At 43.3% G+C, this 26,875-nt stretch overlaps 1 protein-coding gene across 1 annotated transcript in view; it reads left to right on the top strand.

The window, feature by feature from the left end:
* ADAMTS12 (ADAM metallopeptidase with thrombospondin type 1 motif 12) overlaps positions 1–26,875 on the top strand; it is a 4,274,824-nt gene that overhangs the window by 3,896,263 nt on the left and 351,686 nt on the right. Inside the window, exon 23 of the mRNA XM_085630806.1 lies at positions 23,742–23,898. Within this exon, the coding sequence (XP_085486932.1) occupies positions 23,742–23,898 (157 nt within the window). The remainder of the gene's footprint in view (positions 1–23,741; positions 23,899–26,875) is intronic.

Below are 26,875 nucleotides of genomic sequence, written 5' to 3'. Positions count from 1 at the left end.
GTTGGCCCTCTGATCAGTATCTACCTGAGACAGCTTGGTCTTTACTCCCCCCCTCCTCACTGTCCTCCCATTAGCGTTTCACACTTAGCTCCTTCACTCAAAACACATCCATTACTCCCTTGCTCCCACCAGCTTCCTCCGCGCCATCTCGCAACACCCCAGCTATGCTCCTAAACACTAGGTCTGCGGTTAGCCATCAGTATGAGTTATTTGATTACATCGATACTCATAACCCAGACCTCTTATTTCTAACTGAGACCTGGTTCAAGGCTGACTCCCTACCCAACGTGTTAGCTGCGTTGCCCCCATCATACTCTGCCATTCGAGCAGATCGGCCCGAGGGCAAACGGGGTGGTGGAGTGGCCCTAATAGCCCGGACCGATTTCAGTTTCCAGATTCTCCCTTCCCCACCCATTCCTGAGGTAGACTACCTTGTTGCTCGCTCGACCTTCCATCAGGTACCACTTACCTTCGTTTTAATTTATCGTCCTCCCCAGCCTACCCCATTTTTTCTCCCAAGCATTCCGGCTCTCTTAGCCACCCTGGTGGTCAATAATTCATCGGTACTTGTTCTAGGGGACCTACATTTTTGGCCCAACGAACCTGCTGAGAGTCCTCAATCCAAAGAATTCACAGACTTTATGATTTCTCTAAATTTTTTACTGCTTACTCATGGTTCTACGCATATACATGGTCACATGCTGGATCAAATCTGGGCATTAAACATTCCATCTACATCTCCCATAATCTCTCCGTGCTCCTGGTCCGACCATTCTATTATCTCCTTTTCCCTTGCACTGACCGCGTTGGTCAAACCTCCACTTCCCAAAAACACCTGGGTCAGGAAATGGAGAAAAACGGACATGTCCTCTCTTTTTTCAACCCTGGCCAAAACCACTCCCGATCTTGCAGACCTCGCTGCTACCTCTCAACTGGTCGCCATTGACAACTGGCTGAGCCTGGCGGGTGACGAATTCGCCCCTCTGAGGCGACTCACTGTTAAGCGTGCCCATGCAGCCAATCGATGGTTTACTTCAGACCTAAAAGAACAGAAGCTAGCAGCAAGGAGAGCCGAGCGAGCCTGGAGGAAAAATTATAGTCCAGAGCTAAAGACAATCTATTTGCCTGTTTTAAAAACTTATAAAAAGGGCATTCTTGCGGCTAAAACTGAATTCTATACCAGCAGGATCATGGCAGCTGAGTCTCGCTCAAAGGAAATTTTCACCACGGTCCATGAACTAGCACTATCCAGTAGAACCACGGCTACCATTCCCCCCTCTCAGTCCCTCTGTAACTCGCTCAACGAGTTTTTTATTGACAAAGTGGCCAAAATTAAACTTAACATTCCCCCACCCTCCCTCACATTTGTCAATCCTTCCCCTCCGTCCACTGTCCCTAAACTCAATTGTATTCCATTACTAACCGAGGATACATTTTTTCCACTACTTCACCGAGTCAAATCTGGTTCTCCCTTAGATTTTGCCCCAGCCCATATTCTCAGGGAAATTTATCTAACCTCCCCTACTCCTCCCCTGACCCTCCTTAATGATTCGATTAGGAAAGGAAATGTACCTAGCCTACACAAATCAGCGGTCGTAATACCTATCATTAAAAAACCTGACGCTGATCCTTCCTCCCCCTCCAATTATCGTCCCATATCCCTTCTGCCTTATTTAGCAAGAATCCTGGAAACTCACGTCACTACCACCTTAAGCACCCATGTAGAAACCAATCATTGTCTCTCCTCACGTCAAGCAGGCTTTCGCCACTTGCACTCCACCGAGAAAATGGTGATTTCGGTAATGGATGTGCTACGCGAAGGCATTGTCACCAACCTCCCGCAAGCCTTGATCTTATTAGACCTGTCCGCCGCCTTTGATACGGTGGATCACTCCATCCTCCTCAACCGTGTCAGGGCGGCGGGCATAGAAGGCTTAGCCTTCTCGTGGATTGAGTCCTTCCTTACAGGGAGGGCCCAAGCAGTCCATCTGGCCAACTTTACCGCTGTCTCCCGTAAGGTGGAGTGCGGGGTTCCTCAGGGCTCATCACTTTCCCCCCTCTTATTCAATCTATACATTTACCCCCTCATTTTTTCGTTACAGCAGATGGAGGTCACGGTGTTTAATTACGCCGATGATCTCCAGCTAATCTTTAATCTTTCTAATTCCTCCGCATCTGCTTCCAATGTTCGGACAGTAATGACATTCATCCAGGACTGGATGAACTGCAACCACCTCAAACTCAATCCGGACAAGACTGAGTTAGTCCTGACCGGAGGTGGTTGCAGTCCATGGGCCCCGTCCCACTGGCCCCTGTCACTTGGTGCTCCCCCTCTTCCTGTCCCTAAGGTCAAAACACTCTGTATTTTTCTAAATTCACAACTTTCCATCCACTCACAAGTTGGTTCAGTGGTCTCTGCTTGTTTCTTTTCATTAAGACTAATTAGGAAAGTATCTTGTTTTTTTTCCCTTTCTGCGTTAAAAATCATTGTGTTGGCCATGGTACTATCACGAATTGACTATGGCAATATCATCTACAATGGAGCCCCTGCCTATGCGATCCATCGCTTGCAGCTCGTTCAGAACCAAGCGGCTCGTTTGATTCATGGCTTACCAAAATACCACCGAGCCACTCCCCTGCTTAAAGCTTTGCATTGGCTCCCGGTGAGAGAGCGTGCTCTTTTTAAACTCGGCTGTCTCACCTTCCAGGCTAGATCGGGAACAGCCCCCGAGTTTATACGCTCTGCCATAAAATCGTATCTTCCAGGTCGCGAACTCCGCTCTGCCCACATGGCTCTCCTGACCATTCCTCGCTTCAAGAAACAGAAATCAGGCGGAGCGAAGTTTGCTGTTCTCGCCCCACTCTTTTGGAATTCTCTTCCTGCCGCTCTCCGTACTTCTCCTTCCTACACACTATTTCGGAAGGATCTTAAAACCTTGTTATTCGAGCTAGCCTACAATGTCTAGCCTTCTACTACCGATTGCTACCGCATCACTTAAAGCGCCATGAAACCGCATGGTATAAGTGCGCTTAATAAATGCTTTTAAATTCAAATTCAAATATTTCCGCCCAAACATGTACCTATAACTACCTCCACTCCTCTGCTTTTCTCGTTCATGCATTTTGTCTTCCCATTCAGTTAATGCCTCAAATTGCGTCGGCCTAGGCCGAGGCTCTAGGTTCATCATCTGCTCTCGTAAGTTCCTCAGTATGGCCAGATTAAATGAACCATGTTCTGGGAACGCTAACACTCCGTCATCTTTAGTGTATTTTACCCAGTTATCTAACCAAATACAGGTATGATACCCATACTTCGCAACCATGAAGGATGCCGGGGTTCTTATCGGGGGCAATAACTGTCCTTCCCTTGTCACTATGTCTTTATCCTTGTCAAACCAGGTTTTAACCTTACTAAGCAAGGATTTTTTCTTCTTTTCCTCAGCATGGTAATACATCTTTCTTATTTTCCACTAGCTGTTTACTCTTTTTACAGCTCTACGATCTTTTGTCCAATTGCAGCGCGACTCACACCAACGCACCAATCCTGGAGCGTCTACGTCACTGACTCAGTCCGCGAATCCTAGCGCGACTCACACCAACGCACCAATCCTGGAGCGTCTACGTCACCCTGTATGTCTCCCAATCCTAGCGTGGCGTACACTAACACACCAATCTCTGCGCTTCCACCGTTCTAACCCACTGTCCAATCACAGCACGGTCTCCCTGACGTCAGCAGTCGCTGCAGTCGCTTCTGCTCCTGTCTCCTGTCTCTTCCGTCTACCCCTCCTTTGCAAGACTACTTGGTAGACTTTGTTTCAACTTCTACGAGTCTGTTAGTTACAACATACAAACATCTCCATTGTCTGCTTCGCTAGCCACAGAACAGCAAAAGACCTTTCCCACGAGAATTCTGCCTTTCCCGGGAACAGCGCTTACCTCTGCCCTACTACAGAATCGTTACTTCCATTGATAAAGTAGCACATCCCTCTACTTTACCCTTCTAACAAGCATCAATTAACTGTTTCCCTCCGGAATGCTCCTAAGAGTTTCACAATTAACCAGAATGCCTTTTCATTCACGCACTTACACACCAGAAAATGTAGTACATTCACACAGAATTCTGTCTTTCCCGAGAACAGCGAACAGTCTGTCCTACTACAGAATTATATCATACGTTAACAAAGCAGCGCTTACCTCTGCCCTGTCCTTCTAACAAGCTCCGAGAATACCTATTACTTCTCCAACGGTAAGCTTTAACGGAATACCTTACGGATCCCTGGGACTTAAGACCAGAGTTTCACAGATAACCTTTGCTATCATATACACTTCTCTCACACAGAAATAAGTTTCTAATGGCAACACACGGCGATGCTACCTTGTCGAACCCAGACAATGCGACGCGCAACTTCAATTGTCACACGTTTTTCCCTGTTTGCATACAGGGCCAACAATCTCGCCTTTTTCCGAGAGCAACACTCCCTCTGCTCTACTACGGAACTGTCACCGACTCCCTACATCCCAGAAGCCGTTCACAATACATGGAACTCAACACGACTTTAACATATAATGTTAGTACAAATATCAATTAATAATCAACAAGCCTATATACACGCAATTTCGCTAGTTCAAGACAATAGCTAACCATCATTCTGCTACCAAGAAACTGGTGCAGATCAGAGCTTCCGAATCCCCTCTACTTCCACGGACGGAATGATTTCACAGTCACACACGCATACACACATCACACGCTGGTGGGGCCCTTTACACCAACATTCACCCTAAATCACTCTATCCATGCCCTGTAAAGGAGAAACACCTTTAATATGAACTCTATCTAATCTGCCTGTACTTTGAGGTCAATGCGACCAGCTAGTTGCTTGTGGATCTAGCAAAATACATTTCAAAGAATACACAATAAAATCAATAAACATGACCAAAAATAACCACCCGAGACAGGAATTCAAACAGATTGTTCATTTATCTAAAATTTCAAGAAAAGCCAATTAAATGCAAATTCATTTCTCTCATATTTACCTATTCTGTCTAAATGTCAGATCCTAAGTCAGAACCAGTCCTCTGTAGAAGAATTAGAGTCTTCTGTCGTCATGTAGAGTCATCGTCCTCTCTGTCAGCATAGGGACCTCGCATCATCAGCTCGGGAAGAAGTGCCGCTAGACCTCTCTAGTCTACTATTATTTATACTAAAATTTACATTCTATAAAGTAACATTTCTTTATTCAGAACGGATGAATGGCGGAAATAATGTCATCTTGGTACTTTTTCGATATTCTACGGGATGTTCTCACGCATAGATTGTCCCAAATAATGAATAGCAGAATTGAACGTCCATGACTAATTCGCTACTTTTACGGATGTCTCTACTAGGTGAATTTGTTTCAAAAGTGGGTTCACATTGAGTTCGTATCAACTTTTCCGTCTTTCAGGGGCTTTTGGCAGATGTCCCAGACTTGTCATCATGCTTATGGCTTTTCAGTTCATCGGAGGTGCAAGGTTACAGGCAGAGCGAAGCCTTTTTGTAAAATTCCATCTACTCGAGTGCAGGCTGTAGGTGGCAGCCATTTTCGGGTAGGCCACATTGGACAACTTAAGTAAAAATAAACATAAAACAGAATTACTGCATAGAAATGATTATACAGTGATATTCCCCTGCTAATACCCTTATGTGTGTGTATTTATCTAGCCATTTGCGACATCAAAAGCCATTAATGCATATTAATTATAAGCGCAAAACACCATAACATCACATAAGAAACATCGTTTTCTGTCAGTTTGCTCACCAACTTAGTTCACTTATTATTTAGCCATGCAATAGCATTCCCACGTGTAATTCTCTTGTTAATAAGGTTGGTTAAACAACATTCGACAAACTTTTAATCATTAATAATTAATGAGTAGTACTTTTAGTTATAGCATGCGAAAATGAAACAGATATTTGGTTTTAAAGTAAAACCCCTGCTCCATCAATATCGCTACTTTTCCTGACGCTATGCTTCATAGCGTGGGGCTTGATGATAGGAGAAATGTCGCTTAGCGACATTTCTACTATCATGTCAGGTCAGGAACGCCCACTTTGCATCTCATTAGAGATGCAAAGCTGGGCGTTAGAAATCCCCACGTTAAAGCAAGGTTTCACGCGTTAGCGTGACCTTGCTAATATAGCGATAAAATAATCGCCGCTTTTTGGCCGAAAACGGCCGCCAAAGCGGCGATAATTTTTTATCGCCTCGTTGTAAATATGCTCCTTTGTCTTTTAGAAGTAAAACCAATTTTAGAAAAGCTCCAACCATCCCATTAAAATTCAACTTAGAAGTTGAATTTTTTGTTTGGGAATTAAATGAAATATTTTATAATTTGAGCATGTGTTTGAAGCAAAATTGGTGCTGTTATTGTTTCGAAGTTCAGAAGTTGTTTACGCAGAGATTACCCCACGTCCCTATAAGTCGAAAGTAAAGAATCGCTGATTTAGAGAAAGTTTGAAGTGGGTCACTTGGTCATCGACCCCCACCCCATCCACGGAGATGAAATGTGAAAAAGCAGCAATAACCTCTAAACCACAGAATAACTAAATATTCAAAAAGAAGCATTACGACTTTCCAAAGTAGGTAACAAAATACAGGGTGTTAATTGTTTTTTAAAATATTTTGTTACATTTCCTACATGCTGAGATACTGATGTTTTTAGCATATTTCCGAACAGAAGTTAGCAAAAACAAATTCGAAACCTAAAAAGCAAGTTCAAAGCTGCTGCGTGTTCCAAGCATAGCTGCTGAGTCATGTTAGCGTTTTGGTTGCCAGATGAGCTAACAGTTTGCAGAGTTTTAACTCTAATCATCAGTACAGAACTTTTAACACACATTTAGAGGCAACTTAAATGCTGTGAAATCAATAATTTAAGGTGCAAAACAAGTGTTGTTTCCTTTTTTCATACCCAGGTCCAACCTCTAGTGCTATATGGCTGTTTCCCAGCCATGTTGCTCGGTTTGCTCTATTTTCGTTGCAAGCTTACATTTTGATAATTGCTGTTAAATTGCCTGGGATATCTGAGGGTAAATTACAGCTGATCTACATAAAGGGTAAATATGGAAATTTAATTGTAAGAATGTGTTTTCGAGTTTAGGGAAGGCCGTGTGCAGCTACGAGTTGTAAAGCAGGCCCCATCTAGCAAAAAGTCAAAATGCCATGTGCCTACAAATACACAAAGGCAGCTTGGTGGACATATCTTCGCCTTTGCCTGAACTTATCAGGCTCAACTTGGGACTTCTGTAATTGGGGAACAAAGAAGGAGCATAACAGGAGGCTAGTGGATTCCCTTACTGGCTATTTTCAGGGCCTCTTTTTTCACCCTTTCTCTTTTCTTGGTCCCGCCTACAGACTGTTTCGGCAGTCTCATTTCATCACAAATGCACATACACACAAACACACAGCGAAACATACACTCCTAAAGAAAGGAGTTTTGGGTCATCCTTCTTCAGCTACTCTCTTATTGCAGTGAGTCTTCAGGCCCCGATTCAGTAGGCGGCCCATCTCATCTGAGATCAGCCCATAGCATTTTGTGGATGTATATTTATTTAAAAAGCAGTGCCTTTCCTCTATGCTTGTGTTCATTCCTTAATTCTCCTCACAATAAGAATACAAGTATATACACATGCATGAAAAGTTTTAGGAAGCAACAATTGTGAAAGATACATCCTGGACCAGAAGTCAGATATCTTCCTACATCTGATTAGTAATTAGGCACCTCCATCCATACATGGTCTGTTGTGTGATCTACAAATATACTGCTGTGTCCTTTCTAGTCATACCAGATGCCAGTGGCGGCCAACAGAGATAAAGACCGATGGGTTGGGTGAAGGGGGGGCGGGGAGGGGAGAGGCAGCCGGCTGGAAGCGCACAGGGGGAGAGCATGGTGGGGTTAGTAATAAACAACAACAACAACTTACCTGTTGCTGCCAGCCGCCTTCCCCTCCTCTCTTCATGGTCCCAGCAGTCGCTAGGACAGCATCAGACTCCCCATCCAATCCACACGCTGTTTCAAGCATGAGAGCAGCCATGGGGATTGGCCTGAGCGGGCTGGATCATTGCTCGCTCAGACACAGTAAGTCAGTGCTGTTTCTCCAGCTCAGTATAAAGTAATGGGGTAGCCCAATTAAGTACAGAACCTGGGGATTCGTACATTAAGTGAACAATGGTTCTGCCACCTATTAGCTTTAGAAACCATGTAACTTATTTGTACAATTGGTCCCTCTATCAAGATGAGACTAGCATTAAATGAGAAATATCCAAATTAAGTCCAAACAAAAGAAACTCAAGTACTTCTCAGTCAGTATATGATTTTATAGCAAATTGCTGGAAATTGTGTGCTCAAAAAATGAGAACAGAACAAATATATGCACACACATGTAGTGCATATCTGTGTGTGCATATATTTGTTCTGTTCTCATTTTTTGAGCACACAATTTCCAGCAATTTTCTATAAAATCATATACTGACTGAGAAGTACATCAGTTTCTTTTGTTTGGACTTAATTTGGATATTTCTCATTTAATGCTAGTCTCATCTTGATAGAGGGACCAATTGTACAAATAAGTTACACGGTTTCTAAAGTTAATAGGTGGCAAAACCACTGTTCACTTAATGCTTCTCCAACTCAGCCGGAAAATACTGCCGGGTTGGTGAAACCAAAGTGCACATGTAGTTTGGCTGGCCTAAAACTGCCCGCCAAACTGACATCAGCACTTAAAAGTTCACATTTACCACTCCTTCTACCCTCCCATGACCCGGCCCAACCCCTGCTCTGCACAAGCTGGCTCAGAGCCAGCAGTTGAACCATAAGACAATAGTCAAATGTATTTTTATTTTTCAGCTGCTGCTTCTGAGCCAGTGGGGCAATGCTCCTCTGCCATTGCGTAGGAGCCACCACTGCCAGAAGCTATAAGAAGACCTGCTTTCTGCTCGTATTATCTAAAACATCCTGCTGATTGTGTCAACTATTGTCCCTCCATCCCATATGTGGCCTTGCCTGGCTGCTCTCAACTCAGGCCTAGGAGGTGCTCATCTATAGCCTATATTAAGGCTGTTAAAGCTCAGGGCATCAGCTGTTCTGCAAACAACCTTGCTGTGGTATCCTCTGGTCTCCAGGCTAGGGAGTTTCTTCGCTTATTAGATAATACAGGTTCTCTGTCAGCCAAGGCATGTTTTGCCCATATGCCCGCAGAACTCCTGCAGCCCTTTCATCTTACTTGAGCAAAAATCTCTGGCATCGGAGAGAAGTGCAGGGGCTGCTAGGATAACGTGTGGGACCTTCTGTTCGGTTGATTTAAAATTCACTGTCCCTTCAGCAATTGTTCTTTCCTCCTAACCGGATTGGCGAGCCCCAAGAATCCCATCAGCCAGGATCGACTAACCCCTGAAAATTCGCCCTTGCGCCCCCTAGCAAACAGTTGTCTCTGTCTCAAACTCTGAGCCTGAGCTCTGCGTTTAAGGAGAGCGTGAACTGCTCTGTCCCAAACTCCCAGCCCGTTCTCTGCATTTAAGGAGAGCATGGACTGCTCTGTCCCAAACTCGAAACCCAAGTTCTGCGTGTAAGGAGACGTGGGCTGCTCTGTCCCAAAATCTCAGCCTGGGCTCTGCGTATGAGGAGGGCATGGGCAGACTGCTAGGTCCCACACTCCCAGCCCGAGCTCTGCGTGTAAGGAGAGCGTGGACTGCTCTGTCCCACACTCCCAGCACGAGCTCTCCGTGTAAGGAGAGCGTGGACTGCTCTGTCCCACACTCCCAGTACGAGCTCTGCGTGTAAGGAGAGCGTGGACTGCTCTGATCCAAACTCGAAACCCAAGTTCTGCGTGTAAGGAGACGTGGACTGCTCTGTCCCAAAATCTCAGCCTAGGCTCTGCGTATGAGGAGGGCATGGGCAGACTGCTCTGTCCCACACTCCCAGCCCGAGCTCTGCGTGTAAGGAGAGCGTGGACTGCTCTGATCCAACATCTCAGCTCTGGTTCTGCATGAAAGGAAAGCAGGGACTACTGCACGGAGCGCAGCTGTTGCTGCTGCTACAAGAATGTAAGTAAGTGAGCAACTGAGAATATTCTGTTGGGCATCCCTGTTCGTCTAACTGCATTTTTACGCACCTTTTATATATATATATATATATATATATTTATTATTTATAGTACACTACTACACTGGAGATGTATTCTTTACTCGATGTTTTGGTAGGATCCACACACTACCTGAGAGCAGTCACGCCTCACTGCTTCCATGTTAATTGCAAGGCTCCTGGTACTTCTATGCACAGAGCTCTGGACCACTGTCTGCTCCCCACAGGCTGCCAGCATCATTAACTGAGGGGCAAAGAGCGACTTCTTCTAGGTGTGGGTAGCTCTTGGTGGTTCATTGGAACTGGGGTCGTAAACCGTAGAAAAATGACCTACTCAATCACAATTTGGAAGGTATCTGCGCTCCTTCCAAATTGTGAATTGGTACTGGTCACAGCTCCAATTTTACGAGCTTGAAAAACACTTCCAACTCGTAAAACTGGTTTTGAACATTAAAAAGGCACTTTGCAATTCACAGACCCATTGGTGTTTGAAAACTGCTGTTTGTGGATCATAAAATCCTTTTGTACATCTGGCCATGTGCGTGTGTATATTTACTCGCTTGCACCTACTGTTTGTACATGCCTTATTCACATATTGTGTGCACTGAAGCACAGTGCATGCATGCAGTGGGGACTCTTTTAAATATATAATCTGTACAGATGCTTTGCGCACAAACCACAGTCATGTATGTGAACACACACAGGGCCAGATTTACCACTTGCTCATGCAGGGCAGGGCAGCACCCGCAAATGTTGCGCTGCGTGAGTAGAGTACAGGAAATTCCAAATTTACAGAAATATGGCACTTTTCTCCCCTTCCCCTAGCGCTGAAATCAGCTGTCGTTCGCATGGAGGCACCTTTGCGCCATAGTGCAATGGTGTCTCCATCTGTGTGAACAAAATGAGCCCAGACCTCAAGAACACAGGAAGTGTAGCATTCAACCATGCAACATCAACACAGGTATGTTGAGCTGTGTTATGTGTGATGTCGGGTGTCTGGCCATAATTACTTCAGAAAATAGAAGACAACCCAAATATTTGCCATTGACTAGATAATACATGAATTGTTAGATGTTTATTTTTAGTTTATTTCCATTCATTGATAAATTATGTGTTGTTTTCTGATCGATTTTGCTGAGATTTATAAAAGTGTAATTGGTATAATCAGTAAATAAAAGAAAGTAAGGCCTGCATTTTAGGGAAAACCTTTCTAAAATTCACTCAAAGGCAAGATGCAGACTACGTGATATCACACTTTTGTTAGTACCCTAGCAAATAAGCTGTCGTTCGCATGGAGACACCGTTGCACCATAGTGCAATGGTGTCTGCTTGAGTCTAGTATCGTTTTTGTACTGGAAGGATACTCTTCCATTACAAAATATTATGCACAGACTGACTTTAACTCTTTTGCCTATTTGTATGTGTGCTGTAAAGTGCAGCACACGTAAAAAGTAGAAAAAGGAATGAGAAATTAAAGAATTCCTCCTCCGGTGTGGCAGGAGGCAAGATGGTGGTCGAGTGAGACCGTAGTGCAGCAGACCGGTGCTGGTGCTGAGCGTGGAGTAATAACTCAGAGGGGAATCCAGCGATGCCGTAAGGAATATGGAACCATCTTATGAACGCCTGAAACTAATATATCCACTAGAAAACTTCCCCGATGGTACTGCAAATTACTAATGTGCTAAATGCCGGCTCAAACGGGCACACAGGAGCTTACCTAAAGACATTCGCAACGCTCATCGGCCACTCCATTATTCGCTCTCTTTGTCGCGAGCAGCTGCTGGCCACAGGGGGGCTTAAGGAGATCGGTGGTGCCCGAGCCAAAACAATCACTGCAGTCGCAGGGCAGTCTTCTCAACACAGCGACAAACAGGTGAACTTAGCGATGCCCCCAAAAAATGCGGGTCCCGCCGCTAAGGCAAGGGCTGCTGCAGCGGCAGCAACAAGACAGGCACAGCGTGAGGATGCAGCGATTGGAAGGCGAGCCCCTAAGGAAACAGACGTGGGGCTCAGCGTCGGCGCCAAGGCTCTTACGAGGTACGGAGCTGCATCTATGGGGAAGGGGAGCGCGACTGCTCCGACAGTAGCTGACCTCCTTCTTCGCCGTGTCTCGAGTGCAGTGCTTCCAGGTCAATCGAGGCAGAGTCTGCCAGTGAGTGCGGAGGCTGTATCTCACAATTTTGAGGCGAGCTCGGAAACTCTTGGAACTACAGGTAATGAACTAAGCGCAACATGCTTTGATCAAGCTGAGGGGGATAATCTTTTATGTAGAGCTAGTGACTTATCAAACGCTAATGAATCTTTTCAGGATGCCCCCCTTACTGTGATTCCAAATCAGGCAATTCAGTCAAACCCAGACACAAATGGGTATCTAGAGGAAATGTCTCAAAATGCCTCCTCTATGCCTACTTTGCAGCATCTGAGCTCTGCTAAAATTAAGGATAAAACCGGGTGTGAGCCAACTCCTGTAGTAGTTCACGGGGTGTTACCCAAGGGGACCGCTGCCTGCTCTGATGGGAGCAATGTGACTGAGCAAAATCAAACGGATATCATGTCCAGTTTGGAGGGAACGAGCCACTCTGTTAGCATCCAGGAATTAATTAATGATAAATCGGCTTGTGCTGCTGGGATAATTAATAAGAAAACTGCAGATATAGATGCAGAAAAGGATCCTAGCGATTTTTACTCGTTTTCAGATGACTACGCAACGTCGAACGAGACGAGCTCCATATCTACTTGCAGCGATAATGAGGATGACACTGGAGCTCAAAAAACAGTAGTCAGGAAAAGAAAAGGCCATCATGGTGCAACTGACTTAGTATGGGATTACACTCCTACTACACATCCCACGCCGCAACAAACTATAGAAAATACCCCGACTAGTGCCTTGTGCCCCCCCCCCTTCAATCGGCTCTCCCTAGCTCTATGGATCAGCCCTCAGGATCAGCGGCGACTCTGAATACAGTAATGGAGACTGTTCTGCAAGCTATTGCAGCACATAGGGAAGAGACAGCACAGGATGGGCGCAAGGCTCAGAATACTCTTCGTAAAGTACAAGGGGTTGTACGGAGATTAAATAAAACTGTTAGCACATTTGGTAATCGGCTGACTGAGTTAGAGTCTCGTATAATGACCAATGAAACTGAGATAGCTACAAACCACGAATTAACAAAGGCGCATGAAGCAGAGCTCTCTGACGTCAGATGGAAGTTAGAGGACTTCGAAAATCGCCTACGTAGAAACAATCTTCGCATGCTTGGAATCCCGGAGTCTTTAGAAGGGGAGGATGCTCGCTCTTTCATCATCAGACTATTTCGGGACTCCCTACCAGAACTGTCCTCATGGAATTGGGATATTGAAATACAACGGGCGCATCGGGTGCCTATGTATCTAAAAGAACCTACACGCCCTGGGGGGTTTCCTCGAGCAATTCTGGTGTACTTTGGTAACTTTCTCCTGAGGCAGGCAATTTCAGACAAAGCAAGGCCAGAGGCAAAGCGCGTTAGTGGCAACATTTCCTATTTTGTGCGTCCTGATTTTTGCCACGCCACAGTGGAAAGAAGGTGGTGTCTCCGCCAGCTGATTAAACCTTTCCAGGGGAAAAATGTGCTGGCTTATCTGAATAACCCAGCTCGCCTCAAAGTAATTAATAAGGGGATAACTAAATTTTTTACATCCGAGATCAAGGCCAAGGAATATTTGGACGGCTTATGATTTATATTTCTTTTCTTTCTAAGATTAGTTTTGGTCTCTATCAAAGTTTTCTGTTAAAAAAAAAAACATCCATTGTTGAAAAGAAATCTAAGAATAAGCTGTAAGATGTAAGGTGAAAGGTATGCACCTCAGTCACTTCAGGCTTTTTTTTTTTTTTCTCTTTCAGTATAATAATGAGATATTGAAATGTTCTCCTCTTTTTGGGCAAAGGTTAAACATGTAGACGTGAAACTCCAGCACCGGTCCTTCAAATGCACATTCATCACATAGACTCTTATAGAGTCTAATAGCCTCATCAAGGGTGTGGGGGTGGAGGTGGAGGGGGGGGCCTGACCATGGGGGTGGTAGGCGGGATGTTAATTGGAAGGGGGAAATAAGCAGGGGGAAAAAAGACAACTTCTTACGTACAGTGCTTTCTAAAGGAATAAAGAATATGATATCTTTCTATTATTATGAAGAGCAAATCTCCGGAATCAAGTGCTTGACGTTATGGGGAAGTTAAAAATATGCTCTTGGAATGTGGCGGGCCTAAATGATAGGGCTAAAAGAGCCATTATCTATGAATTAGTTAAACAAGCGCCCTATGATATTCTTTGCTTTCAAGAAACCCATATTACATGGGAGGATAGAGACTTACTAAGATTTCCAGGGTACAATTTGCTAGCAAACACCTCACAGACCTCCAAAACATGTGGTGTGGATATTTTTGCCAGAGGCTTCTTGGGACAAGCTAAACGTAAGTTAGTAGATGCTTTTGGAAGGTGGGTCATCATTGAACTAGATCCGGGAATTAAAATCTGCTCAGTTTATGCCCCTAACTTAGACGATCCGCAGATATTTGAAGATTTAGAGCTTGAGCTTGCTTCCTGGCCCAAGTTATTGATACTGTGTGGCGATCTTAATATCTCTTTTAAACACGTAGGAATGGCACATAATCAGTATATGTCCACCTATATAGGAAGGAAACCTAAAGCTTATAGAGCATTCTCCCAACTCAAAGGAAGTTTGGATCTAATAGATATCTGGGTTCTTAAACATCAATCGGATCCTGGGTTCACGTATTTTTAATTTCCACACAATAAATACATAAGAATTGATTACATGTGTGTGGTCAGTGATCAGGCATCGGGTGCCGAAATTGAGAAAAGCCCTAAGGTACTTTCTGACCACAATATGCTCACTCTAACTATCAATCTGACTAATTTGCATAAGCCCCGATTCAATTGGACATTTGACAGAAAACTTTTGGCAAATAAAGAATATACAGAACACATTAAGATGTGGGTACAGGGATACTTTGACTGTAATCGTTATAGCACATCAAGGATCATGGTATGGGGCTGTTTCAAGGCTGCTCTCAGGGGGGAAACTATGAGTTTTGTAGCCAAACTAAGGAAAGAGGCAGCCCTGGTTAACCAGCAGCAGATGTTGGAATTAGCCAACGCAGAGCAGGAACACATAACCACTATAATCAATGGTGATAACACCCAAGCCACATTACGTAAACTGATAATTCTGAAAACTGAGATTAACAGCAGGATTAATCAGAAAGCCGCAGAAACCTTCCAAACTAACCGAAATAAACTATATGAGGACGGGGAGCGGGTTGGAAAGCAATTAGCTCTTCGTACCCGACAAAAACAGTCATTCAACAAAATCAATATCATCCACGCAAATGGTAAGATATATAGAGATCCTGCTGAAATATTAGACGTTTTTAAGGGATATTACGAAAACCTTTATGAGAATGAAGACTCTCTCGAGTCAGACAATTTGCAAGAATCGCTACGGGATTGGGGAGGGAGCACTATTCTTGACGCAAATACTAGAGAAGAATTAGATAAGGACATTACCCTTGCGGAGGTACAAGTGGCGGTAATAGATCTCGCATCTGGCAAGGCCGCTGGGCCCGACAAGATCCCCATAGACCTTTATAAAATTTTGGGATCAGTAATCATACCATATATATTGGATCTCTGCATAGGGATACAGGGAAATGGAAATACGCCTGTATCTTGGAGGGAGACTAATATAATGATATTTCTCAAGAAGGGTAAGGCTCCGGAATTTCCTACCTCGTATCGCCCTATCTCTCTAATTAATTCAGACGCAAAAATATATGCAAAGGTCTTGGCTAATCGGCTCAGGAGGGTGGTTGAGCATCTGGTCTCCCCGTGGCAGCATGGATTTATTCCTCATAAGTGAACCACGGATCATACCCGTAGGGCTATCTCACTATTTGACATTATGGCTGCGACGGGGGGCCGGATGTCCATGATCCTCCTCGATGCCGAGAAGGCCTTTGACCGAGTGTCCTGGAGATATCTGTGGGCAATAATGGACTCTAACAACTTTGGGCCCGGCTATGTTAAAGCAATCCAAGCTATGTATCAAGAACCGACTGCGAAAGTTCTGATGATGGGCCTAGAATCAAGATCATTTACAATCCAAATTGGCACAAGACAGGGTTGCTCCTGTTCCCCAATATTATTTGCACTATATATATAAATCCTCTGATTGAGAAATTATTGGCAAGTACTGCGATAATATCAATTAAAACTGGCATTTATGAAACCAAGATATTGGCTTATGCCGACGATGTGGCGGTTGTGACACCTAACCCCAGTGAGGCATTAGAAGAAATTGGGAAAATAACCCAGTCTTTTGGAGTTATGTCCGGATACTCTTTGAATAGTGAAAAAACTGTTGTTATCTGTACCGAGAACATTCTATTCAATGATCCCAGAAAGGCAACCAATGCAGTTTATTTGGGTGTCTGTATATCCCCACAGATTGGAAACATTAACAAACTTAATTATGACCCCATGCTTGCAAATATAAAAAAGGACCTACTGAGGGTCAACAGCCTTAATCTCTCAATTATCGGTAGGACTAATTTTATCGAAATGAATATTTTCCCGAGGATACTGTACCCCTTCCGTGTGATCTTTCTTGTCGAGGATCAGATGATTAAAGCTCTAGAAACACAAATCTCTAAATTTATCTGGGGCTACGGCAAAATCAGAAGATCCTTAAAATTCTTATCCCTTCCGCAGGAGAGAGGGGGTCTCGGGCTTCCGAACATAACTCTATATTTTTGGGCTAGCCTTCTGCAAGGGATGTTTCCCCTATTTAACATAAATCCAGTATACTATGACACAGCTAGGACACGGATCCCTTCTATATACGAGGTAGCTGTAGGGGAGAAAGCAAAAGGGTTATTGCTGAGACAAATTGAACCATCGTACTATAAGAAGGTTAAATTCAAAATTTTAGATAACGCTTGGAGGGTTTGGAGGAGAATTGCCAAACATTTTGATATCTCAAAAATCAATAGATATACCCCACTATGGCACTCTTTCCTTCTCTCTAGGCAAATCAACGATGATATTGCTAAAAGTTGGGAGGCCCTCGGGCTGTTATCAGTGGGCGACTTTCTAGACGCTCCGCCCAGCACGAGGTTCTCTAATCTTCAACTCAAATTCAATATCCCGATTTCTGATCTCTTCAAATATATTCAAATAAATTCTATTCTCTCTGCGAAACTTTCAATTATCTCAATGACGAATGTTTCCATTTTTGAATTTATTGGGGGTAAGAAAAAATCTAGTATAAGTATACTATATCACTCACTGTTGGAACAACACCAGGACGATTTGGAGAGAACGGAAACACGCTGGGCATCCAAATTGAATAACCCAAACGTTGATTTAGATAAGATCCTCTCCCTTGCTGAAAAGGTTTTTCTAACAGCAACTCTTAAAGCACAATTGTACAAGACCATATACAACTTATATTTTACACCGGCGAAACTGTTCTCATGGGGAAAACGAACAGATGATAAATGTCCTAGGTGTGGGATAGGCCCGGCCCATTTAATGCATATGTTCACTGAAAGTAGTAAATTGACTATTCTTAAAGTTAAAATATCAGATTATTGGGAACAGGTTTTCGGGCAAAAGGTTCAAATGTCTTCGACTCTTTTTTTGTTAGGGCAAGATAACACCCTTGGGCATAGTAAGGAGGAAGAGGTATGTTTGTTTCTGGGTATGGCAGTATATAGATTAATATTGGCTACTCGATGGAAAGATATAGATCCCCCAAATTTCCAAGCTTGGTTAACCCGTTTCTTGGGAATAGCTAATCAAGAAATGGCAATCTATGCAGCCAAAGGTAAGAAGGCTAGACAACGTGGTGCTCTAATTTGGTTGCCAATTACCTCTTGGAAAGACAGGGTCTAGCCTTTATCTTCCTACTTTTCTGATTTTTCTTCTGCTGTTCTGATTAATCAAAATGTAATATGTATCTGTGATATACCTAAGCCACGGATTATTCTTTGCTCTTTTCATTCTTTAGTAAGGACCTATTATGTATTTCCTAAATGTATTCTAAAATAACGGAAATTTTGTTTTATATAAAATTTACGTAATGAAGTTGCCCAATAAAAATTTATTAAAAAAAAAAGAATTCCTCCTCTGTTGCACCTCTTTCAAAAGGGTGCAGTTTTCTGACTCTAAACCCTGTTTACTTTATTTAGGAAATAGGGTTTAGCGTCAGAAACCTTGGGTGGTTGCATGGGAGCACACATGCTCCACCCATGGTACACTCCCTTGGTACTAACATTATTTCCAGGGCTAAAGAAAAGATTTTGCGCCAAACACATCTCAAAATCTTAGTAAATCCGCTGCAGTCTATTTATGTATAAAGTTTCTGCATCCATAGTGTGTTCACAAACTGCACATTCTGTGAACTCACTAATACACAGGAACTGTGCACATAATATTTGAACCTGCTCCTTGCATATACCTCTGGGAAAAATGATGCACGTAACTTCCCGTCAATATTTCTACATTACGATGATAAAGAACAGATTTGATAACAGAGTGAAACGACCCGTCGCCAGCCTAAACTATTTCCAATCGACCTAAAGGGGAGTGTGATGAACACAGGTGATTACTCTCGACAGCCTACCAGCAGAGCACCAACCAATAACTAAACAAAGGAATAGCGCAGCAGAGCTCGGACGAGATGCAGCACTGACGGCCACGTCGGATGAAATGAGGAGCAAAGAGACAGCTGCCTAGATACTGACTAACTATTGTAACTGAGCACCATATAAGAACCAGCCGTTTAGTTTTAGAGAATGCACCAGCCTGCGTCCCTGTAGAGTTAGTGAGACAGAATCAGTACGTGAAGTCCAAAAGGACGGGGCAGACACAGGAAGGAAAGCTGGAGCAGTCAATCTGACTGACTGGACAAGCAAGCCTCAGAGATCATGTTGAATGACATGGTGATATTTGTCTATCTCCGATCTCAAACTTCAGTTGTAAATGATCTCTTCCTGTTCCGTCGAACTGTGAGATCCGGTTGTCGGTAGTCCTGAACCCATTCAGTACATTCTAGACACCCCCTCCACCCTTTCAAATCCGTGTGTTACCTGCTGCTCTAATCGCGCATTCTGTTCCATGAGACTAACTACAGGCCAGTACTCCAAGAGCGGGCATTGGTGCCGTTATATGCACGGTGCCAGCGCAGAAGAGGTCTGTGCACTTCTTTTTAGCGTCTTGCGTGCATACATTAACGTGAAGAGGGAGATTTACTATGTTTTCACGCAGCGCGGTGCAGCAGCCGCAAATGCTTCGCTGCATGAAAAGGAGAGAGGAGGAGAGCACCATATTTACTAAAACATGGCAATCTCCTGCCTGAAATCAGCTTCCGTGCACCACGGATACACCTTTGTGCCAGGGTGCAAGGGTGTCTCCGTGAGTCAAGTATAGGTTTTAAACTGGAAGGGAATCCTTCCAGTACAGAGTACTATGCATACACTGACTTGAAGCCTTTTCCCACTTTGTATGTGTGCTGTACAGTGCAGCACTTGTGCAAAGTCAGAAAAGAAAGGACAAATGAAAGCATTTCTACTTCCTTGCTCCTACTTTCAAAGCACGCCGTTTTCTCATGCTAAGCCCTGTTTACTTTGTTTAGTAAATAGGGTTTAGCGTGAGAAACCTTTGGTGGTTGCATGGGAATACCCATGCTCCACCCTTGGTACGCCCCCATGGCGCTAAGTAATGCAAAGCAGCGCTATGCGCAGCTTTGCATTACTGTCCCATTATTTCCAGTGCTGAACAAGTTTAGCGCTGGAAAGTAAGGGCCTCATTTATGTGGTGTCGCATCGCTGGGATGCAACACTTCTCAGTGCGCTTTCCTTGCGACATGATGGATGCGTCATATTTACTGTATGATGCATCATGTTAAAAGGAATGACAAATGCATCAGTATCTGACGTATCTGTCGACGCAAAAGTGGCTCATTGCTGGAGTTGTGAAACTCCAGCAATGTTCCTTTCATATGGGGAAAGCCCCATGTGAAAGGGCCTGCATCACCCTTACGGCTGCCATGAGGCAGGCATAAGGTTTGGATGCATTGCCGTCCTAGAAGTGGCGCAGTGAAATTTGCAACACTCCGATGACCCTTTCTTGCGGGGGAAAGCCCACCCTGCATACATTATACCTGACACAGGTATAATGTAGCGCATGGGTTTCCGAAGTGATGCATCTGTCTAGATGCTTCACATCATAAATATGGCGCAACATGGTGCATTATTTGTGCCGCTGCAGCGCCACGAAATGTGACACACTGGCAGAGTAAATGTGACGCAGGCCTTCATAAATAAGGCTTTAATTAAGGAAAAAAAGATTTCGCGCCAATTTTCGTCACTTTCGTGACACAAAAACAGTGTAGAATCCTAGTAAATCTCCCTCATGTATCTCGGAGTTAATGAATGTTTTTCTGACATCAGCGCTCAGAAAGAAGCAGTTGCTGCTATGTGTTTCTGAGCTTCGCTGTCAGTAAAGCATTAAGTTAATGTATGCAATCACGGCGCCAAATAAGAAGCCCCCAGACCTCTTTTGTGACAGCCAGAATAGAAAACTGCATCATGATTGTTATGTTCTATTCCACTGCTCACTAAAGAGAATTACCAATGCAGATTGAAGCAGTTTCATTCTAGGCATGGGCAGATTTTCAATTAAGAGGAGTCATTTTGATAATTCTGCGTTACTCTTTGACTCAGAAATATTGATAGTTAGACGCTTACTCCTGCTTACGTATTTGGGGGAAAAACCCAACCACAATAGCACATTTATCAAGCGTGAGCGGCCCCCGCACTTGCCAACCATGTTCGCCTGAATTTAGCACTATTTCCTAGCACAAAAATGCATTCACTCGTCCATTTGGGATGCGAGAGGGCAGTTTGTGCTAAGAAATAGCACTAAACACAGAATTACTCTCCTTGCAGAGTTCTGCGGAATTTCTCTGAATTCTTAGGTAATTCTGCGTGATTCCACTACACGGAATTACACGAGTTTCGGCCACTATTAGTTTATTCCAGGGACTCCCCAGCACAGCCATCCATGTAGTAGCCAGCAGCCAAATGAGTCTTCCCACTCTGAACATAACTAGCTCATCACAGGTGGCAGAGAAGCATTCCAAGAGTGAGATGTGCAGCATCCTTTACGTTAAGTAGCAACGCTACAATGATATAGCCTGAAATTGTCGCTCCGAGTGCGGAAGCGCAGGCCATGGTCGCCTTCAGCTGCCGCCCTCACCTCCTGCCACTGATCAAGGCTTGTGCACCCTCGTTCCCTCACAGGCAATAACCAAAGGATGCTCCTTCTGCGGGATGCAGGTCACCGATGTATCTAGCATTGATGCAGTAGGTGCAGTGGCACCGGGACCGCAGAATGAGGGGCCCAATGTATTCCAACGATGCAACATGGACCATTAACAAAGACTAAATCAGTAGAGACAAGAAATAGGCTAAATTCAATAAATGCTGTCTCAGGGCTATTAAAAAGTGGGGTGCAAACACAGGGGCACAGATTGAGGCCGAGGTTCTCAAAAGGCAATCCCCATAGGAGCACCCTTCCATTTGGGCCAATCACTGGTTTTAAAACTAAACTTTGGCAAGCCGCCTTTGAAAAAAAGAATCATTGCGCTGAGTAAAACCTCTGCAACATAGTTCAGCACAACATGGACTCTCGGTCCTTGATTTAAATGCTGCTTCTGCTTTCCTGGATTTCCTTTCTAAATGTTCTTTCAAATCTCATGCACACAGTTAAGAATCCCTCCATGCATTCAGCAATCTTCTTTTAGCGTCTGTATGTACCTCTGAGAGTTTATTGACTGTGTTAGTGGCTGCTTGTTTCTATGTTTCCTGGTACTGAATCCAAATTCAACACACAGCTCACAGTAATTGTGTGAATTTGTAATACAGACCCCTGTGTCTCGTTTCAAAAGAGCTTGGCAGTAGCGCGAGGTGGTTCTGGAGGTGTCCTGATGACTACACTTAAATAGTTTTCCAAAAGTTCTAGACATATACCCATTTTAAATAAAATAAAGAAAAGCAGTGATTGGCAGTACATCTTTTTCTGGTTGATAAGTGTTGCCATGTGTAAAGTGACATTAAAATGCTCACAGGGAGTCTGCATAAAGTATCAGCTATACGTACCCTTGTGTGCCCCAACCCCATTCCAGTACCCACCTTACTGCATATGTTGGTGTTTTTGTGATGCACCCATATGCATTTGTACCTGTAGGTGGCATGTGCTTGTATGCTGTCAGCCATGCATGCGCAGTAGCAAATCCAAACGTATAGGTTTTGCCAATGCTTATTTTTAAAGCAAGGGGCAAATTCCAGGCTTTGCTTTGGGCCGCAGCCAACCAAAGTGAAGACACATATCACATGCATTAATATAGCTTTCAAAATATAACTCCTCTCACATAGTTGACAATTCAGACAGTGTGAGACATAAACACGTTTATTCTGATAACATGCCCGAGAGAGAGGTAAACTCTGAGTGAATGATTCACTCAGATGATCAGAATGGGGTGCTGGAGTACAGGTCACGTGTGCGTTTCTTTTCCTTTACACCTTCTTTGGTTAGACCGCAGCTGCAGGTTTGTGCCTGTGCTAGACTCATGGCAGAGAGATAACAGAAGTAACAGAGGGGAGTATGGGAAAGCAGGGGCTTTGCTAGAGTGGAGGGTGGGAAGATTTAAAGATGCCCTGGAATGTATGCTTCACTTCAGAGTCCATGAGACCTGCTAGTAGTTCCCCTGGGACCAGCAGCATCAACGAGGCTAAGACGGAAGCAGGGAGGGGATAAGATAGTACTTGGACAGTTGAAAAAAGAGGGCTACATGGAATGACTTTCTGTGCCTGTGACACAGGGGAAATTTATCTTTATATTTATTTTATGCTATAGTTGATCCAAATGTACTTGGAAAATTGGTTTTGCCCCTAAATGTACTTTTCTCTAGTTTTAGTTGTAGTTTTCATTAAGAGAGGATCAGGTCATTTCATACCAATTCATACTGTTCTGCAGTACTTCTTCGACTCTTGTTTGAAAGCTAAATTTGTTTGGTGCATTATCACAGTGAGACCAGGTAGCAGCATGAGACAAGGCCAATTGGATTTGCCAGTGCTTGTTTATAAACTTGTAATATTTGCAATTTCAGTATATCAGACTGTAGTAAAAACTTTGTAAGACTGCAAGCTGTCAAGGCACAGGGAATACATATCTCCCTGTTTATCAATACTACCTATGTAAAAAAAACACATGTTCACACGACTAGCCTCGAAAAGCACCACACTGACAGGTTTTCCATTGAGTAAATTCCATCTGTGGATTCAATGTATGGGATCTTGCAATTGCACCCAGATGGCATTTTAGTTACAATTTAGTTAAATGAAAATAGGTAAAAAACATTGTGTTTAGATTAATAACTTAATTTAAAATATGCACTCTCCTGATTAGTATAATGTATGTATTGCTTCACCGACCGTAGAGTCTGCTGTTGGTCTGTCTAGTCCAATGTCTCTCACCCATGAATACACTCTCATCTTCCAGTGCTCTTCTTCATGCGGCGGGGGCATCCAAAGCCGCAATGTAACGTGCACGAACACAGAACACAACACAACTGAGGATCACCATCAGTGTGAACAGAATGAGCCCAGACCTCAAGAACACAGGAAGTGTAACATTCAACCATGCAACATCAGCACAGGTATGTTGAGCTGTGTTATGTGTGATGTCTGGCCACAATTACTTCAGAAAATATCAGCAACAGAAGCAGAAAACCCAAATATTTGTCATTGACTAGATAATACATGAATTGTTAGATGTTTATTTTTAGTTTATTTCCATCCATTGATAAATTATGTGTTGTTTTCTGATCGATTTTGCTGAAATGTATAAAAGTGTCATTGGTCTAATCAGTAAAGAAAAGAAAGTAAGGCCTGCATTTTAGGAAAAACCATTCTAAAATTCACTGAAAGGCAAGATGCAGAGTACCGTTATTTAGTCCCCTAGAGCATCACAAGTTTAGCCTGTGGCGCCAACATTAGTCCTCAATAGCTTCCTGCTCGCCACCGAGGGGCTGGGGGAATAGCAAGGAATGGAACCTGCAGATAGTAAACTAGCCTAGTGCTTGCTTACTCTGACTAATCCAATTCATGTGGATATGCAAAGTGAGAGGAATCTTTACTCATGTTAAAGAGGTGCAGTGTTAAGCAGGTGCTGAATTTCAGTTGGGTTAAATGGCACTTCTGGCCCACCAATCAGCAAGAAGTATGGTTCCCACTCTGGCTTACTGAACCTGATTTATTCCTAATGGAGTTGATGGACACAACAAAAAGTTTGAAAAGGATTTTGTTTTTCAATGGGGCTTTCGTGGATATTACATTGAAATGATTACAATAATTTTGGCAAAACTGTATAGGCAAGTGACTGCCTCTAGACGGTTTGGAAATGATCTGTATTGTTGTGTTCCCAGGTCAGGCATGATAGCACAGCTGTGGCCAGACCTATGAGATCAAAAGAGAAAGAACTTTAAGAAGAGAGTGAATGTGGCTCCACCCACATGTTGATCTTCCTCCTGCTGGATTTGCCGGGCAGAGGTTATGTGCTTCTGCTGAGAAAGGGTGCCTGTATCGCACACATTATGCTCAACACAATAGGTCTGAGTTGGTTATTGTGGCAAACGAAAAACTAAAGCAGGAGAACTGATTGACTCATTGGGAAAATGTATTTCATGTGTCAAAGGTATGATCTGGTTATTATGAAAAATTATGACAGAAATTGAAGGCCGGAATTATTTACTGAGAAAGGTATATGGTAAAGCCAATATAACTTTATGGGTTAATTGTTACCACACTGTGCTAAATTGTATACACAAGTATTTTCTAACCTAGAGTCCCACAAATTATCATAGTAGGCATGGGTTTTGTTACCCGTCTGACAAACCCATTTATTTTTATTTTATTGGTTTTTGAGGCCTGGCTTGACAACACAAAAAATGACCTGTGAGTAGTATTACAAGGAGAGGGCAGTGCCTTCACCCACGTGATCTGCTCTATAAGCATTAATTGAAAGATAATTGAGTTAGTCTGCATATGAGGCAATTCCAGTGCTCATTACTAATAAAGGTAATGTTAATGATGACTCCTGGTCAAATACAGTAGTAAGGGTTTTACATGGTGTAATCCATCACAAATACAGAACTAAAGAACTCCTTACCAAACATCACAGATGGGGAGTTTATATTTTAAACCTTCTGCTAAATGCAGCAGAAAGGGGTTTAGCATTGTGAACTCTGTCAAATACAATAAGAAGGGGGTTTACATTATGAAGTCCATGAAAACACCATAGAAAGCGTCTTTTACATTTTTACAACTATTTCCGGATTGGTATTTACATTGTGAACTCTCAGCTAGATGCAGAAGGAAGAGATCTATTGCAGAGGTCTGTTTTTTAGGTCTGGCTACAGTAAATGCTTGGTGGTATGAGTGGAGGACTTAACGTTCATTTCAAAGTATACTTTGGGTCTGCCAAAAACATTTGATGTGTCTCTCTAGGAAAAACTATACTGTGAAGCCTCTGACAAAGCAATAGGTAGGGGTAAGGGTATTGTGAATCCTCAATCACTTGCTTAAGGAAGGGGTTTCACACAGTGAATTCCATGGCAATTACCAAAAAAGGACCTTTAGATGTGACAAAGCATGAATGGGTATTACATTGTGAACTCTCTGACAAATGGAACACAAAGGGATTTAGTACATAGACCCCTTTTTAGGTCAAGCCATATTAATTATTTTGTACTTACAGTGATACCTTACATTCATGTCAATGTATATGTAGGATTTGTCTAAAATTTTAGATGGGTCTCCTTACTCAGAGACCATCTGATCCGTCATGTTTAAGTTCATGTTAAAGATAAAAGGGTTACTTTATAAATTTGTATATGTGGTGATAAAAGCAGTGGGTCTATCATTGTACATTGTGAATGACCAGAAAAAGCCTGTAAACCAAACTGTGTGGATCTTCAAAAATGCTTTATATGTCGCAATAGACGCATTGCTAGTTTTTATGGCTTTTTCGGAGTTTCATATAGCACGAACTTGACTCGAAGGTAACAGAGCGTTTTACATGAGCACCAGTTGTGTTACATAAGGACACATTCCTTTTTGTTAGGCACAGAGAATAAGTAATTTGCCCAGAATCACAGGATGTTGAGCATCATTGCAGAAACCTGAACCCAGTTCTCCAGATTTGACCGCTCTAGCCGTTAGGCCGTTTTCCTCTCCCATGGTTAGAGCTTGCTGACATACAAATTGTGAGCTGATACCATACAGATGTCAGGAACAGACTAGATGTACTGCATCAGTCTCAGCATGCTTTGCCTAATTACTATGACATTCAAGTGCTAAAATGGGTACTTGATCCACAGTTTAAGGAACTGAGGTGATGAGGCTCTAGGGCACTAAATATTAAGAAAGGCTCTCATTGACACAGTTGGGCACAGTACATTCTGACTGCCCCAAGCCAGGTTTGTCAAATACAATAGGAAAGGGTGTTTGCGATGTGAACTTTCTGATAAATCGATAGGAAGGTATTTTACTTTGTGAACCCCTTGTCAAACACCATAGGAAGGAATTTTATATTACGACCTTTGTGAAAATAAAATATGAAGGGATTTTCCAATA

The sequence above is a fragment of the Triturus cristatus genome, chromosome 2_1 (genome assembly GCF_964204655.1).
Source record: "Triturus cristatus chromosome 2_1, aTriCri1.1, whole genome shotgun sequence".
Taxonomy (NCBI): Eukaryota; Metazoa; Chordata; class Amphibia; order Caudata; family Salamandridae; genus Triturus; species Triturus cristatus.
Note: the sequence above shows the minus strand (reverse complement) of the source record. Positions and strands in the feature narration are given on the sequence as shown.